Raw genomic sequence first — 18,641 nt, forward strand, 5'->3', positions numbered from 1 at the left:
CTATGTAAAATGAAAGAATTTTTTTGATATAAAGTGTTTAAGTTACTTAATATGGCTTCTTTGGATCTCTCTCTACACAACTGCTACTTGTTTGAGGTGTTTGTGGACTGATGGACTGATGAAATACTGATGGGCTTTTGCAATTCTTGCAGTAAAACTGAGTAAACATATATTACAGCAGGAAGATCCTTTTTTAAAAATATCATTAACAAGTTTATATGAAATATTTACTACTGAAGATTCTGTTTATGTTTTGTGCTAAGTATTACTTGCATTTTACATTTTCTGTAGCAAATAGCACTTCTGCTGAAGTCTGCCAGTTCAAGTCTGAGTTGTGGAGAATTTGTAAGTCACCAAAAAATTGGTTCTGCTAAGAAAACAAGTTTGAAACTTGGTGTAGTAGAAGGTCTGTATTTTGCACAAAATGTCTGGCAGGTTGTCCTAGGAATTAACTTGACACAGGAGCTTGAGTCTCTTAGGGTATTATCCAGACTTTTTACCAGTAAAATCTTTTTTGGGCTTCCCAGCATAGGATAGGTGCAACCACCCTGGAGCAAGTCCAGCAAAATGCCTTTAAGATGATTAAGGGACTGGAGGATCTGACAAATGAGGTGAGGCTGGGAGTGTTATGACTCTTCCTCCTGGAGGAGAGGAGGCTCAGGAGATCTCATCAGCGTACGTTAATATTTTGTGGAAGGGAGTAAAAAGATGGAGGCAGACTCTTCTCCACCGTGCCCAGTGGCAAAGCATAATGTGTTATGTACATATTCAAAGTCTGCCTAATCATAAAAGGACTCCTTTTTTGAGTGTGTATGTGGCTGGGCAACCATTCAAACAGGTTTCCCAGAGAGGTTATGGTGCCCCTGTCTTTAGATGCTCAAAGCTGAGTTTCACATGGTCCTGTGCAATCCAGTTTTGATGATTTTTTTTCTAATTGAGAAGCCTCTTGGGGCCAGCTGGAGGACAGGTGTGGATTAGAGGACAGGGAACTATGGATTAGATTTCCAGAGGCTGTTCCTTCCATCGTCAATGATGTGAAACTGAGAGCAAAAGACTTTACTTTCTTTCAGTACTCTGTTTTTCAGTTGCTTCAGTAACAGATCAGGTGATGAAAGATCACAATGTTCACTCTTACATTCTGTGGGTTTCTGCTGAGAGCAGACAGCACCAACCTCAGTTAAATCTTGGCTTATCCAGGGCTTTTTCACCAATTTGAGTCTATCAGTTTAAACTGGGTGTGGATAAAGGTGTGTCAGTTGTCTTCATCCAGTTGATTCATCTCCAAATAACAGTGCAAAAGAGCAGTTGCTACCGAAAAGGTCTCTCCAGTGTCTTTTTGCCTCAGTGTTGGTGCTGTTTAATGTTCAAGTACAAAAAAGGTATGTGCAACCAAGAAAGAGCAGACCCTTATGAATAAAGAGTAAAGACTTGAAGATTATGTGCTGATATTCAGTGATAAAAGGGAAACTTGAAAAGGCTGTACTGATCATCTTGATAACAATGCTGTGTTTATTGAGGAATTGGTGCTTTGAATACAAAAGAGATTTGCCAGCTTTCCTGTGTGGTCTCTCACCTAGTAAGTTGTTCAGTACATATTCTGCCACTCTCTCAGGAAGGGTAAAGATAAGTAATTTAATCTCCTAGAAGCCAAACTTGACAGTAATAGCTGGAGATAGGTAAGAATAGCAAAGTGGGCAGCCAGATGGACAAAATATAAATGTGCGTGTTCGTTCTTACTGGCTGTGGAGGTGTTCACCAAATAAGCAGCAATGATTTCAGGGTGCCATTTTCAAACTAAGTTTGTTTAACATGAAACAGTTGTTCTGTCTGGATCATCTAAAACTTAAAAAGTAAAATTAAAAAAAAAATCAAATTAAGGGAAGTTACACAAACAAGTTCACAGCTTAAATATACCTGTGGTTGGTGTCCAGGGAGCTATTTGGTAGCTCCTCAGTCGGCTGAGATTTATTCCAGCTTCCCATTTACTGTGGCTGCTCCCGCCCTGCTGATGCTCAAAGGTTGCCCACAGAGAGATGACAGCTGTAAATATGAGACACTGTCATATTTTTTTCAGCTTTTGAATTTTAGATGAAAGCAATCACAAAACCAGATCATTTTGACTAGGAGAGAGAGACAATATAGGCAGAAGGGTTTTTTGGGTTTTTTTGGTGTTTTTTTTTTTTTTATGTCTAAAGTCATTTGTGTTTATCGTGTAGAGTTTTTCAAGGATTCAGTAAAATGTTTTTTATCCAAGTAGACAAGTTACTAATTTACTAAATGTGTCTACTGTTGACTATAGTAAACATATCTGCATTACCAGATTGTGCTAATTAATATTTTTTCCTCTTTTCCTTTAGTAGCCAAGCATCAGGGTCAATTAAGCGTGTAACAGAATCTTTAACTGTCACAGAAGATGATGGAATTTGATGCATACAGGATTTTTCATAAGTGAAGTTGAAAATTGATGTGTGGCTTGGCACAGACATGGTTTTGGCCCATATACATTTTTATTGTCCTTGAGGCTTTGGGATAGTGTATGTCTGTGAGGTTACAATGCTTAAGATTTTGTATTTTTGTGAATGTTCCACTTTGCATATTGCAGTTTTCATCTTTCCAAAGTAAACGATGCCATAGCAATTTAGTGCAGTTCGTCTTTTTATTCTTTACCATACAAAGGAGTTCTGGCTTGGTTAGTTTCAACAATAAACTGCTTTTTACTTGTGCTTTCATTATTCTATACTGTTGCTGTGTGCTTTCCAGAAATATGGACTAGTTCAGCAATTTCTTTTAAGAATAGGTGTCATAGAACCTGACACATGATGATCTTTAGGGTTTTTTCATTATTGTGTAGTGGAACTCATGATGGACAGGTTCAAAAAATGCTACAATACACACAATTCCGGAGAATATACCAGCGATGTGTTTGTCACTGCAGTAGCTTGAAATCTGCTATGCTGAAACAATGTAGGGTACAGGTACAAATACAAACCCATATTGAGTTTGTTGACCAGCATGAATACTCATTTCAGTCATTAAATTCTTGTTGCTTTCAGTACATTTACTTTATAGGTGTTGCTGGTACTCTTTGTAAGTGTGGAAATGAATCCAGCAAGGTTTAGAGTTATTTCTCCTTGGAAGAGATGTTCTAGGAAAGGTGAAATGGGAAGATGGCAGAGAGGCAGACTGCTGTGGTTACTTCAGGCCCCAACAGTCTACTGTAAGGATACTCTCAACAGAAGGACAGTTTTGTTACACTTTACCTGAAATACTTCATCTCCAAAATCTGAGAGAACTGTAATGCTATGGGATGTGTTTATTTGTGATTTGGAAGCCATGTTTGGGATGAGGAGGAGGATTGAGTACTTAAAATAATGAGTGAAGTATGATTGTTTCTGCCAGGGACTTCTGCATCAGGTAGAGTTATTATAGCAGTTGTAACACTTCTGAAAACCTCTGATATATATGTGTGTGTATATATATATATATATATATATATATAAAACTAGGAGTACCGTTTAAACTTTTGTAGTTGATCAGTTGGTTGTTTTCATTCAACAACAAACTCTGTTATTTTGCTAATTTATTAAGACTGTGATTTAGGACAACATGTTCAATGTTTGTTTTGCACTGCTTAAAACTCTATTTACATTCTTGCTCTTAATTTGCAGGTCACAGATCAAAAAACCAAAGGTAAGAATCTTTGATCCTAAGGAGTACTTTTATTGACTTGAGCCAAGATTCAGATCTTTACCAAAACTGTTAGAAAAGGAAGGGGACATATGAGCAAAGATGAAACACTGAATATGAGTATTCAGAAGAAATAAGTTGAGGTGATTAAAATGGAGAAGCTACAACTATTCTGCAGATGTGTTGTCAGCATCTAAATACTTGAAGAAAAAATGAGGATTGTGGATGAGATAGGTTAGCTGAAATACTCAGTTCTCTGTTTCACAATGGTTTTAGACAAATAACCAAGACTGAAACCACCTTTATAAAGGGAATGAAAGACGGCAAAAGTACTGCTTATAGAGAGGTACCAAAATGAATGGAAATTTCTTGGGTTTGGAAACTTAAATTCAGGCACATAAAAGTCCAATAGAGAAGACAGGACTGATGAATGAGGATCTTGAAATTTGAACGAAATAATTTAGATGTTGTAAAAATATATTTAATCTTGCTTTGTATATCAGTTTTTGATAAATTTTGTGGGGAAATTGCCTTAGTGAAAGAAAAGCACTAAAATAGTAACTTGATTTTATGGCTAACAAGAGCTTTTTGGGGTTTGGGCAATGAAACCTATCTAGAGAAATCGGAAAACCCTTAAGAAATAAAATGTGGTGAATAGTGCATTCATGTTGCCAAAGAGAGACCCACTTGTGTTGATCTCACATTTGTAAGAGTAAAAGTTTTACTAATTGTGCTTAGTTTGTCTAGAGGCTCTTGAGCAAATTTTGTGGTGGTGTTAGTGTCTCAAGGATTTATGATTTTCTTCTCCAGTACATAATAGTCCTCAGGAGCAGCTTGTCTTTGGTTATAGGGGCACATGGTGACCAGCAGGGCAACCTTTAGTGAGCCAAATACAGTTGCTCTGTGTAGGACTGTCTTTTGGGTGAGAGTCAGGTATTACTGCCTTTCTGAAGAGCAGCACAAACAGCAGCAACTCAGATTTGTTACCTCTGAATCCAAAAGGAGGCAGATTATTTCCCATCTTCTGTTTGTTTAGGCAGCGGCTGTGCAGCCTAGTAAACAGGTGAAAACTTGGGTTCTTATTTCAGATTTCCCATTAAGATGGTGATGCATAACAATCCAAAAGCCAATTGAAGATCAGGATGGTGGAGCCAGTTACATTTGACTGCTCATATTTTAAAATTAGTCGCTGTCTAGGGTATATTTGTTGCCAACTTTACATTTGCAAGAAATTTTCGGCTTAGAGCAAAATTGATGAACGTAGAGTTTCATCCTAGACTACAGAGTTGCACATGGGAGCAAAATGTCTGCTGCTACTGCTTATTCCTGCTTCTTTAAATTGTTTTTGGTTGTTGAGAAGGTGGAAGCTGCACAGTATTTCAGAGATTAAATAATGAAAATGAAGAGTCACAGTGAGTTCTTGCAGCTAGCACAGGTTTAAGTGGAAAAACTTCTGATTTTCATCCTTCCTGTTTTTCAGTGCCCGAAGTGACGAAACCAAGTTTAAGCCAACCAGTGGCTGCCAGCCCAATTGGCAACTCTCCATCGCCACCAGTCAATGGTGGCAACAATGCCAAGAGGGTGGCAGTGCCGAACGGACAACCGCCAAGCGCCGCCCGCTACATGCCTCGGGAGGTGCCGCCGCGATTCCGTTGCCAGCAGGACCACAAAGTGTTACTGAAACGTGGGCAGCCCCCTCCGCCATCCTGCATGCTCCTTGGGGGTGGAGCAGGGCCTCCCTCCCCAGCAGCACCAGGAGCAAACCCAAACAACGCACAACCAGTGACAGGAGCACTGCTGCAGAGCGACAGTGGGACTGCAACAGGCAAGTGATGATAATAAGTGATAGTAAAAGAAGGCGTTGGTGCGCGGCAGGAAAGGGATGGCTGAAATTGTACATAAGCTTGTCATTATATAACAGAAATCAGGTTGCTTTTGGGGAGCTTCTGCTGTTTCAGTGTACAGGCTTCTGTTGGCAGCAATGGATATAATTTTTACTACTAGATGGAACAAGAGGTTTAATTTTTTCAAGTATGTTTTGAGTGGTTTTAATTGGTTGCTGAAATGTTCTGCAGCAAGGTAAATGCGAGGCATAAATAAACAGCATTTTATGGTTGTCACTGAGTAGTTCCTAATGGCTCTTCAGGTTTCTTTGACATGAATTTCCTGTCTTGTCACATTTTTGTATCATCTCGTAAAACAGGCATGTAGATGCCAGGTCTGCAAAGGGCAGGTGTCTGTCACATCTTGTCTGGAGGAATCACAAAGGCGACCTATTGCTCCTCACTTCTGTTTTTTGGTAGTAATTTTTTGTACTCAGATAAGCCTTTTTGTACAAGTGGTGACTGTTCTGTTTTTACTTTTCCATTCATTTTGTATTCCAGAAGATAAATTGATTTTAGGGTTGTTTGGTGAGCATGGGGAAGTTAAAGCTGCTCTTGAATTTTTTAGACCCTTGGTGAATTGCAGTAGCTGTAATATTTCTTCTTTAATCATAATAGCAGAACAAACAGAATTCCTCTCAAAATATCTGCCTTTTAAAGAAAGACTTAGGTCACCTGTGAAGTCAAGGACAGCTTCAATTCTAACAATAAGAATTTTATAAAAAGAAATATTAAATACTTGCAAGTCAAGAAGAAGAAAATAACAATACCAGTATGTCTGAGTTTTCTTTGGATATCATGCCAGATCAATGGGATCATGATTTTTTTACCATCGTGGAAATCAAACTTTTTTTAGTTCTCTGTGGTTTGGAATTAAAAACAGGTGACTTGTACAGAATGAAGTCAGCTAGGTGCAATGGCTGTCCTTATTAAATAGGATTCTAGGAAAAATAATAATTCCATTTGTTTTGTGGCTTCACTACTTCAATTCATTTGTAGTGAATCCCTGTATGACAGAGTATTTATCTTGTATTTGATAATTGCTGTTTAATAAAGGAGAAGGTGAATGTCAAACTACAATGGCAGAATTTTTACTTATCAGCTTAAAAACAGATGTGTTGGAGATAACTTTTTTTGTTAAAACACCTGAAACAAAACATGCACTGAAGTCTATGATTCTTATATCTAATCCTGGTACTGTATGCCTTCACAGTTATTATAGTAGACTGACTAAGAAAAATTTGTGTTAGTGAAGCATTCTAAAAGTTTTCAAAACTTCTCATGAGCAACACTTTTTGCTGTTGGGTGTACTATATGTGGACCATTTTGAAGTATTTTGAGCGGCTCCTTAAGTTGTATGCATTTATTTGGTATTACACATTTTCACATTTTTACACTTCATTTAATGGTGCATTAACAACTAAGAGGGTACATGGCTGTATTAGCCAGTGGTTAGTTGCATTATCCTGATGGAAGTCAGGAGTGCCAGGAAAGATATGAGGCCTTGAGACCTGCCTCACCCCATCCATTTTTCTGCTCCATAACGAATTAACTGGGCTAGGGATCTGACTTATATTAAAATTACATCAGGTTTGTTTTTAAAACTGATTTCAGTCTGGATGACTTTTACCTATTCACCCAACTGAATATCAGTGAGAGCATAGATGGTAGCATATGAGAGTGTAGGTGTGCCAGAGGAGTGGGAATGAGCAGGTGAACAAGAGAGACACTGGGGCTGTGTCTCTCTTATTAGACACAGCCTTAGGTGCTTCATCAAAATGCTTATGGAAATGCAGTGTTATCTGCCTCATACATCACTGATCCCACCTCACATCTGGCTGTTGACAAATTGAACTTCAGTTTTGGCCCAATTTGGTCGAGCATGTATGCACTAATACTGTGGTTAAATTCATGCCACATGAAAGAAAACAAAAGCAGGTTCCCAATGGGGAAGACCATGCAGCTTACTTACTTGCTCACATTTTTATATTCACTAGATGGTCATGGGTGGCGTTGCTGAGGATAATATCAGAAGTAAACACATAATCCTTCTTCATATCGACTTTTTTCTACCAGGATTGACATCCTTCTGGCAAAACTAGTGTCCTGAAAGATGTCACCAAGTATACTATTGTCTCATACCAATGCAGGAGACTGAGATGATGGGTATTCTATGTAATTCTTCCAATACCAATGGTAATTCAGGGCATACAAGACAGTTTTGGACAAAAAGGTTTAAATTTTATTGGTGAAAAGTCTTTCATAGTTATGATTATTGCCACTGTCAAAAGCAGCAAAGGAAGGCTGGTTTCATAAAACAATCCGTTAAATTGTGTCTTAGCATGCTATATGTGAGCAAGCACCCCAGTCTTAGTACTTTTAGAACATCTTCACAGAAATTAAATGTTCTGTTAAAGCCACTGATTTGAAGATCTTGCTAAGTTCAGAGCTGCCTATGCATCATTCATTGTCTGAACCATTTCTAAGTTCAAAACCTTGCAACCTTGCAGTCTTTTGAGGTTGTCTTTGTCTGTCCTCTTTAAGTTCTTCCTGTGATCTGTGTAATCAGAAAGTTTTTTAATTGGAAGGAAAAAAAAGGTTACTCTGTGCTAAAAAGATAGACAGATAAAAATATCAGTAGAGTCATACTTCCTTGCTATTGTTCACTTTGCATTGAGGTTAAAGCAACAGAAGGAACAGAATGTACTTGGAAACTGCTTGATCTTTTGGATCTTGGTGGGTGGGACTTAGTGGTTGAAGACAAACTACTGTTCAATATTCAAAGCTTACAAGGGAGTTTCAACTTTTGCTGTAAAGTCTGGATCCTCATTGGTGGCCCTCGGTGAAGGGGGATCTGGAAGGCATTCATTGGATGTTCATTGTTTAAGCTAAGAACTGGAATCCTCAGACAGGCACTGAAAGCTGATCTTATCTTCTATTGAAAGTATTAGCAACCAGAAATTGTGATCTTTACTTTGGAATATATAACATAGGAATTGAGTCTGGGAGGGGAGTTTTTTAAGCTGTTTGCCTTATTTTCATGGAAGCTGTCATATGAGCCAGTACTGGTAGTATTAGTATATATTCACTTATGAAGACTGCTGCAGCTGTTACTATGGAGTTTATGCTCTGCAAAACAAGTGGGATAACTGATGTAAAAAATCTGATGTTCTATGCTTGTAAATAATTCAGATTACTAATTACACCTTTTTTCGGTGTTTTCTTGGTTTATTTTCTTTTAGATTCAGCAATTGGAGGTGCTGCTGCTTCAAATTATGCAAATTCCACTTGGGGTCCTGGAGCCTCCTCCAACAGCGGCACCAACGCCAACCCAACTCACATCTGGGACAAGGTGATTGTAGACGGGTCTGACATGGAAGAGTGGCCTTGTATTGCCAGCAAAGATGCTGAGTCTTCTTCCGAAAACACCACCGAAAACAACAGTGCCTCGAACCCTGGCTTGGAGAAGAACGCTCTGCCAGGAAGCACCACTAGTAACAAAGGAAAAGGAAGCCAGTGCCAGTCTGGAAGCGCTGGAAACGAATGTAATCTTGGGGCCTGGAAATCTGATCCCAAGGCTAAATCTGTTCAATCTTCCAACCCTGCTGCCGAGAGTAACAATGGACTAGGTAATTGGAGGAACTTGAGTGGACAAGACAGAATCAGTCCCGGTTCTGGTTTCAGCAACTTTAACCCAAATAGCAACCCATCTGCTTGGCCAGCACTGGTTCAAGAGGGCAATTCTAGGAAAGGAACTCTGGAATCTGATAGTGGTAGCTCCAATGCACAGATTAGCACAGTAGGTCAGACCTCTAGGGAACAGCAGTCAAAGATGGAAAATGCGGGTGTTAACTTTGTCTCTGGCAGAGAACAGGCTCAAATTCATAACACTGATGGACCAAAAAATGGAAACACTAACTCCTTGAACTTAAGTTCACCAAACCCTATGGAGAATAAGGGAATGCCCTTTGAAATGGGCTTGGGGAACCCTTCCAGGAGCACTGACACCCCTTCTCAAAGCACTGGAGAAAGAAAGACTGGGAGTGTTGGATCTTGGGGTACAGCTAGGGGGTCTTCTGGAACTGAAACAGTCTCTGGGCAGAGCAATTCTGGAAACCATGGGAACAATGGAAAGGATAGAGAGGACTCCTGGAAAGGAGCTTCTGTTCAAAAACCTAATGGGTCAAGAAGTGATTCTTGGGATAACAATAACCGGTCTACGGGTGGTGGGTCTTGGAACTTTGGCCCTCAGCATGCAAACGAAAGCAAATGGGGTGAAGGGAACAAATTAACATCTGGGGTCTCTCAGGGAGAATGGAAACAGCTGTCTGGGTCTGATGAACTGAAGATTGGAGAGTGGAGTGGTCCAAACCAACCAAATTCTAGCACTGGAGCATGGGACAATCAAAAAGGCCACCCTCTTCCTGAAAACCAAGGCAATTCCCAGGCTCCCTGTTGGGGAAGATCTTCCAGCTCTGCAGGAAGTGAGGTTGGAGGTCAAAGCACTGGAAGCAACCACAAAGCAGGAAGTAGTGACAGTCACAATTCTGGACGCCGATCATACAGGCCCACGCATCCTGATTGCCAGGCAGTCCTGCAGACATTGCTGAGCAGGACTGACTTGGACCCCCGAGTGCTTTCCAACACCGGCTGGGGCCAGACTCAAATTAAGCAAGATACCGTGTGGGATATTGAAGAGATGCCACGACCCGAGGGGAAGTCTGATAAAGGAACTGAGGGGTGGGAGAGCTCTGCCACACAGACAAAGAACTCAGGGGGCTGGGGCGATGTACCCAGCCAAAGCAATCAAAACAAGTCTGGATGGGGTGAGCTCTCAACCCCAACGGAGTGGAAGGACCCCAAAAATACTGGAGGATGGAATGACTATAAGAACTCCAATTCTTCTAATTGGGGAGGAGGAAGGCAAGAAGAAAAATCATCTTCCTCTTGGAATGACAGCTCTAGTAAGGATCAGGGGTGGGGTGGACGGCAAAGTAATCAAGGATGGTCTTCTGGAAAGAACGGTTGGGGAGAGGAAGTTGACCAAACAAAAAACAGTAACTGGGAAAGTGCAGGAAACAAGCCAGTGTCTGGCTGGGGTGAAGGTGGGCAAAATGAGATTGGAACTTGGGGTAATGGTGCAAATACAAGCTCTGCTTCAAAGGGTGGATGGGACGATTGTAAAAGAACTTCAACATGGAACGAGACGGGTCGACAGCCCAACTCCTGGAACAAGCAGCAGCAACAGCACCAGCAGCAACAGCAGGAGTCTTCTGGTTCCTGGGGTCCACCGCCCCAAACTCCCAGTAACGGGCGGCCTCCAAACCCAAACTGGAACAATGGACCACAGCCAGCTGCCCCCAAAGAGGAGGAGCCTAGTGGCTGGGAAGAACCTTCTCCACAGTCAATCAGTCGAAAAATGGATATTGATGATGGCACTTCAGCGTGGGGAGATCCCAGCAGTTACAACTACAAGAATGTGAATCTGTGGGACAAGAACTCACAAGGAGGACAGGCCCCACGGGAGCAGAGCCTGCCTACTCCGATGACTAGCAAATCACAAGCATCAGGTACTAGTCTTGTTCCTTTCTTCAGCAAGCTCCTGTATTTGATTGTGGCCTTAATGCATAAGAGAGGTGCTTGTAGCCACCAGTTCTTGATAGTTTTATTCTATAAAGAAAACCAAATTCTGATTTGAATATTTGGTTCTGTATTTAAAGTGTCTTTAAAATTTGAATCCATCAGTCCTCTGCTTGTTATGCTTCAGTAGCTGTGATCTGAATACTGGTCACCTTGCCAGGAAATGTTTGTTAGCTGGCAAATCTGCATATTCAATTTGACCTCTGAAGAACAGGTTAAATTACAGAATCAAAAACCTTTAAGGACTGAGTCCAGCCATAAACTTAATAAGCCCAGCACTGCTCAGTCCATGACTAAACAGTGTCCATCAGTGCAAAAATCTGCTGGTCTTAGGAATATCTTCAGGGATGGTGACTCAACCACTTCCCTGGGCAGCCTGTTCCAGTGCTGGACAATCCTTTTGGTGAAAAGTTTTTCCTAATATCCATTTGAAGCCTGCCCTGGTGCAACTTGAGGCCATTTCCTCTTGTCCTATTTCTTGCTACTTGGGAAAAGAGACTGCCCTCAACGTGGCTACAGCCTGCTTTCACATATTTGTAGGGAGCAGTAAGGTCTCCCCTGAGCTTCCCTTTTTCTGGACTAAGTAGCATTTTTACATTTAATTATTAGAGAAATGAGGAGAAAATCTTTACTTATTTTTAGTCAAACATTTTGCTCTGAAACACTCAGATAACACTTGAAATGTAGTATGTCTGTGACAGGTTTTTTTAGTCAAGTTCGGCTTTGCTGTGTGATAAAGAATACTTGGAGAAATATTTTATTCTTTGGAATAAGGACAAGAAAAAGTTACATAGCCTGGAAATGTATTAAGAAATTATTGTTATGTAATCTTTTCCTCTGACTCAAAGACGCTTTAAAAGAATTCTGTCTTGATTTAATATGTACTGCAAATATGTCCTATAGTCAGTATATAAAACCCTAAGTTAGATGCTTGTAATTAGTCACAAAAGTTCACAGATAGGAGGATAGTATTACATGTGGGGTTCGTGTTTAATCTGGGAGAAGAGTATTACTCATCATAGCATTCTCTTCCTTTTCATCCCTGGAGGTCAGTGCCCACTCTAAATTAGTTGTGAATGATTGTCAATTCTGTTGCACACATGCTTCTGAGAACCCAAAGTTCTCAGCAAGAAGAATGAAGCAGTAAATTAAAGATGTGGTGCTGCACTGCAGTAAACAGTTCATTATCTGAATGGTCTGTAATGAAACCTCTTTCTCCTTGTGCAGTCTGGAGCAAAAGCACTCCACCTGCTCCAGATAATGGTACGTCCGCCTGGGGTGAGCCAAATGAAACCAGTCCCGGGTGGGGTGAAGTAGATGATCCAGGAGCATCGACTACAGGCTGGGGGAATGCACCTTCCACCGCCCCGAATGCCATGAAATCTAGTGAGTATGGGCCAGACACCAGTTTCTTTGCAATTGCCTTGGAGATGTTTGTGGTTTTTGACATAGGTCACCTGTAGAGGAACTGTTGTCTGAGGCCTAAAAGCAGCGTTGAATGTTTTTATAGGATTTTGATGGATGAGTATTAAGTGTTTGTAAATGACTGAAACTTTGTCTTTTAAGGCAGTAAAATTTTCCTAACTTAAGAGTTAAATGAGCAACTCTGATTCTGGAAGTGCTGAAACACAGTAAGGAAATGTGTATTTTTCTTTTTTTCTCTGGCTGCCTATTTGTTACATGATAAGTCACCTTTTCTGACCATATCAGGAAAAGGCATGCGCAGTACTGACAAATTTCACTGTGGAGGCCGTTACATCTTTATCCATGCTTTGATAATGCAACTTGTCTTTGAATGGATTTTTTTTAATTGTATAAGTGAAAAAAATTGTAACTCTTAAGAAGTGCACTTGTAGTAGAACCTAAATGCCTACCACGTTCTGTGAATGAGATGTTGAAATATTTTGAAAATTTACTTCAAAGTTAAAATTTTACTATATTAAGAGTTTTTGTGGGTATTATTCTTGATGATGTAAGTTGTTTGTATAATTTTTATTTCCTTCTTTTTAAGGAAAAAACAACAAACAAAAGCAATGTTATTGCCAAAGTCAGTAACATTTGGATGTGAGGTTTCCTGTAGGGACTATTGATGATGCACAGGTGTTACTGAACTTGCCGTGATGATACCCACTGTAAAACTGTTTCCAGCCCAGAAGTTGCTTTTGCAACATGTAATTGTTTGAAATGAAGTGCTGTGTAGATAGCTTGCTGTTGGATTGTTCTCCCTTCCTCCCATACCAATTAAATAATTTGGCCATTTCTGAAACAAAAAAGCTTTGCTTCCTTAGTGTTACTGTTACAGCAGGCTTTCGTGGATCACCGGCTTCCCATGCCTGCCCCACAGACTTGGCATTTTGAGGATGCTAAGTTGATTTTAGATGGCTGTCTTCCTTTTTCTATAAAAAGATACCTAAATATGACCAAAATAAGAACTTCTGAAACTGATCCATTGAAAATTCTGTTGATTGATTAATGTTTAACACAGTCCTTTAAGACTATACCTGGTCACTTGCTTACCATGAGTGGTCTGTATGTGTGCCATAACCAAAGAACTGCAACCTACACATGCTGTTTTGTATGTGAGCTGTCCCCAGCTCTAGAGCAAAATCTAGGGAGAGGATACAGGCCAGCTGGGATCAGAAAAGGGAAAAAATCAGTTTGGAGCCAAAAGAAGGAAGCCTGTTTAAAAAAGTACATTTACGTAGTTCTGCCAGCGTTGCATAAGAATATTCTGGTGGAAGTTTCACGTTCAAGAGTCCTAGAGAGCTATCAGTGCAGAAAAATAATCTCTGATCATGTAGTAGCATAGTATATATTTAAGCACTGTCACCTGAAATCAATTCAAGCTGCAGGGACTTCCCAGTATAACATTTCCAGATTGTGTTCTTGACTCTGCAGACATAATACTTTATTGTAGCCTTTTCTGTGTAAGTAGCAGTTAAAGGGCCAAGAGATAGATTTTTTTTTTTTTTTTTTTTTGCACTTGGACCAGTATGTTTCATAAGCAGCCTTCAGTTTTAGTACCCAATTGAACAGACTTTAAAAAGCTGTTTCCTCTGAAGTATCTGAGTGTTTATTTATGATGCATTTTAAGGTATCTCTTAAACCACCATAAAATGCTGCTGTACTTATTTTCATTATGGTCAGGATAGATATCCCCATGGTAGACTAATTGCAATTCCTGACTTTTTTTATATTCAAACATGTCATGTGTTTGCCTTCAGATTGTAATTAGTTGTTATTCCTAAAAGTTGTTTTTGTAATTTTATGGAAGAGTGTAGGGCGAGGGGCGTATTAAGGTTTTGAAGTGAAAGAGGAATTAATTAATAAACCACTTGAACCAGAACCTTCAGCACCCCTGGTTTATGTGTGTGCTTTGAAGGCTTTCATTTGCACTCAAAAATAGTAGGTTGCCTTTTAAATCAGCTGGATCTGTATAAGAGGTCCCTATTGCTGTTATATCTTTAAAAGTTTGACATTTCTTTAAAATAGTTGCACAACATGACATGTGAACGTGCCACCAAATCTCTCGGGTTTTGGAATTCGTGCACAAGTTTTTGCAGCTGTTAGAGTGAAGACACATTTTTGAATTTTTTTTTTAATTCCTTTGCGATTCTGATGATCTCAGCCAATGTTGCAGTGTCATATCACCAGCTGCATGGTATTGTAGACTGCTTTTGAGCTTTTTGCTTGTGTTTCTAAAGGTTCTAAATCTATGCAAGATGGCTGGGGAGAGAGTGATGGGCCAGTGACAGGAACACGTCATTCCAGCTGGGAAGAGGAGGAGGAGGGAGGAGTCTGGAACACAGCAGGCTCTCAGGGAAGCAGTTCCTCCCACAACTCAACAAGCTGGGGACAAGGAGGAAAGAAAACACAAATGAAGGTAAAATGCTTGAATGACTCATTATTACTACTGTGTTGTCTGAAAACAGTCTGACTGATATGTTAGAGCACTATGCAGTTATTTTTTAGGAAGGTTTTGCAGAGTTACAGCAAGGTGCCTCTTAAACTAGTGTAAAAAAAGGGAGGTTTTTGGATTTACTTTAATATGTTACACCTGTTATGACTAATAAATCTTCCAGTAGGTGTTAAATTCTTTTGGTTTGTAAGCTGTACAACCATTACTAAATGAAAATAGGTATCCCAAGGCTATTTCTCTTCTCTTGCTGACACATCTTTGTTAGGCTGCTGCTGTTGTTCTTGCATAGCTTGCTGAAGTTTGCATTCCACAGTCCCTTTGGCACATGAACTTCCGATTTCTAACAACTGTTGGATTTATGTCTGACTTATGTTTGTTGTTGTTGACATTTGGCCTCAGACAGGAGCAGGAGCTTGGCTGTAGTCCTGAGTAAATTTCTTTTTAAGGTTTGTTTGCATTGATGTTCTTTAGTACAGTAACACTTGTTACTATATTCATGTTAGAAGGACTGTGCTGTGTCTGCTTCTCATGAAGTAGGTAGGGCAGACTCCAAAGGCAAGGCACAGCAGTTTCCTGAGACATGGAAGTACTACTGTGATATGGTGGGGAGTTTCACAATTCATGTTTCACAGAAATTATTCTCAGGGACTTTTTTCCTCACTTAAAGCTTTATTTCAATCACCAAAACAACTGAAATTTTTCACTGTTGAACTGTGTTAGTATTGGTTTTGGTGATCTCTAAATTACACTAAGACCAAAGAGAGATGCTGGTCAGCTCAGTGCCTGTGCAAGAGACACCATGCTAAAGGGAAGAAATCTGCCTCTGAATTGCACTAGATTAAAGAAAGGATTAAACTGTAACAGAAGAAAAAATAAACAATGTTCACAAAGCTTTCCAGATTGCAGAATGAAACTGAAGGTGTGATAAACATTCTACATGACAATGTTCAGTCAGTTTGGAATATTTAACAGTGGGCAATTGTACAAGACACAGTATTTGGTAAATGTTTTCAAACATGTAAATACTTAAAGTTATTTTTTTCAGGAGATTAATTTCTCTGGTACTAGAATTTTCATTTTAAACATGTGCATCTCAAGGATAAAGAAGAATTTAAGGAATCAAGAAGTTTCTTAAAAATATTTTTCTCCTTTTTTTTCAGTGTGCATTAAAAGGAGGAAATAGTGATTCGTGGATGAACCCTTTATCCAAACAGTTTTCAAATATGGGCTTGCTAGTAAGTAAATTTTTTTTTAAAAGAAAGTGCAACTTTGTTAAAGAGCTGTAAGCTTTAAATAAGTCAAAATATCAACTGTTTCAGAGTTATTTATCTGCATCTGCTATGCTGGGGTGTTGATTGTAATACCTGTAGTAGCTGGCTCAGAATGGCTTCTCAGAAAAACCCTAAATCTACTGTGATTCCTAAAGTTACTTTATGATAGTTCCTTCTCTGAGGTTGCAGTTTCCTTGCAAGTAATAGATTTGGGAGGGGAGATGTGTGTTTTCTCATTTTGTTTGTTTGGTTTTGGGGTGGGAGGATTGTTGCTTTTTAGTGTGGGGTGGTTTTTTTTGTTGCTTTGTTTCTGGGTTTGGTTTTTTGATTTTATTTTCATAACATGCTGTTTAGAGCACTTAAGATAGAGGCTCCTGCCTGTAGTGTCAGACATCTGTGATAAGTCCAAAGTATTCGTTCTGGATCTCAGCCATCTATCAGAAAAGGAGATTTACAGCTCTGTGTCTGTCTTGGCTGAATTTATATTTGAGGTACAGCAGGGTCTTTTTAGCAAAAAAAGGGCTCATTCTAAATCCGTAAGTAAAGATTGTATGGTAAAGTGAATAAATATCACATCACTCGGAAAAGGACAGAGCCTTAGGGAAGTATTTAAAAAATAATTCTATATAATTTTTTATATAAAGGAACTTCTGACAAGCTAATTTGCAAAATATTTTGCAGAATATTGTGCTAGTTGTCATCCTGTGAAGCAGGAATACTCTGTAATACTCGCTAGCAGAAGATGACTATACAGAGTTTGTGTGAGAAGTCTAGGGCTGCACAAGCTGACACTGACATGCTTAGGATTAGTTTGCAATGTCTTTTGGCTCTCAAGCTCTAGTTCCATTTGCTAGACAGTAGATGCTTCTGAAAGCTATGGGAGCACCCTGTCCCACACTACCAACTGAAGAATCCCATGGCAGTACACTTCAAGATTTGATGGCATGATGGGCCATGAGGATGAGCTATCGTTTTGGCCGCTATTTTCAGTGTTTTGTCATTCAACCTCTGGAACACAAGGCCAGAGGTTCATTTATGGAGCAGCTGTCTGTGCATCTTCCTCTGTTGCTGTGTCTGTGAGTCTGCTTTTACATGGGTGATCTTGCCATGCACAGCCTTAGGCGTTTGAGGCAAGGTGTGTCCAGGGTGATACCAGAAACCCTCGTGTTCCGTTTCAGTTTAAAGTGAAACTTTCATTAGCACAAGCGTGTTCTTCCTGCGTTCTACTTTTCTGAAATATTTCTCAGCATTGAATAGAAGTCAGAACTGAATTGTTTTGGGTTTTTTTTCCCCCCAGAGTCAAACTGACGACATTCCAGGCAGTAAGATGGACTTGTCTGTAGGTGAGTATATTTTAATTGCAATACATTTGAAATGTGAGATCACCTGTACTGTTTTTATGAGGATGATCTGCTGTACTCTGGAAGGGTTTGATTCTTAGTTTTAGCACTCCTCATAATGTAAGGGTAGAGTAAAAAGCATCTTCTGTTTTGTCTGTAAGCTTTGACTCTGGTGTGCAAGATCAGGATGCATACCTGTACAGAGCAGAGCTGTAACTTGGGGCAGAGACATCTTTAAGACTGTTTTAATCTTTCTAAGTTTATATTCATTGTTACTGTTTTCCCTCCTGCCAGTAGGACATCCCTTTTACTACAGCTTCGTGGAGGTGATGTGAGGGGAAAAAAATTATCTTTTCTCATTGACTTCTTCAGTTGCGTGCCTCAGGCTATTACAGATTACTTTTCAGTAGAAGTAGATTTTATGTTCTGGATAGCTACACCACCATTGCTACACAGCTTAAGCATCGTGGGCTGTGTGGTAGCGAAGGTAGAGCTGTGGTAGTCAAGACTTACTTGCATCTAATACCTGGTCTAGATTTGGTATTGTAATAGAATCCAGACAGATGCAGTGTCTTTCAGCTTAGAATCCATTACATTCTTAAATTTCTGTCACACTTCATAGGGGATTCAGTTGTTCATGTTTCCTAAAATTGCTATCTTTTCTGAAGTAGTGAAGGATCTCAGTCAGAGATTATAAGGATCCTTATTTATATGGTATGATACAGTTTTGTTAAAGGTAACAATTTTTTGATCTCCAGTTTGGCCTCATGCATCCTCCCTAGAACTCAGGCTCTGATTGTATCGTGCTTCTCTAAAGCATGTCTAGGTGGAGGTCAGTCACCATCATGGGTGTTCAGTTCTCACCTGACTTCAGATGCTGCTGGTAAAAAACAGATCTAAG

The 18,641-nt window shown here is 39.7% G+C and overlaps 1 protein-coding gene across 2 annotated transcripts in view; it reads left to right on the top strand.

Moving 5' to 3' along the window:
• Positions 1-18,641, top strand: part of TNRC6B (trinucleotide repeat containing adaptor 6B) — a 119,469-nt gene that overhangs the window by 79,307 nt on the left and 21,521 nt on the right. For both annotated transcript variants that reach the window (XM_066550235.1, XM_066550236.1), the window contains 7 exons: positions 3,669-3,690; positions 5,168-5,512; positions 8,813-11,140; positions 12,438-12,596; positions 14,915-15,093; positions 16,290-16,364; positions 17,698-17,743. In XM_066550235.1, the coding sequence (XP_066406332.1) occupies positions 3,669-3,690; positions 5,168-5,512; positions 8,813-11,140; positions 12,438-12,596; positions 14,915-15,093; positions 16,290-16,364; positions 17,698-17,743 (3,154 nt within the window). The remainder of the gene's footprint in view (positions 1-3,668; positions 3,691-5,167; positions 5,513-8,812; positions 11,141-12,437; positions 12,597-14,914; positions 15,094-16,289; positions 16,365-17,697; positions 17,744-18,641) is intronic.

Source organism: Molothrus aeneus, chromosome 5 (assembly GCF_037042795.1).
Source record: "Molothrus aeneus isolate 106 chromosome 5, BPBGC_Maene_1.0, whole genome shotgun sequence".
Classification (NCBI taxonomy): Eukaryota; Metazoa; Chordata; class Aves; order Passeriformes; family Icteridae; genus Molothrus; species Molothrus aeneus.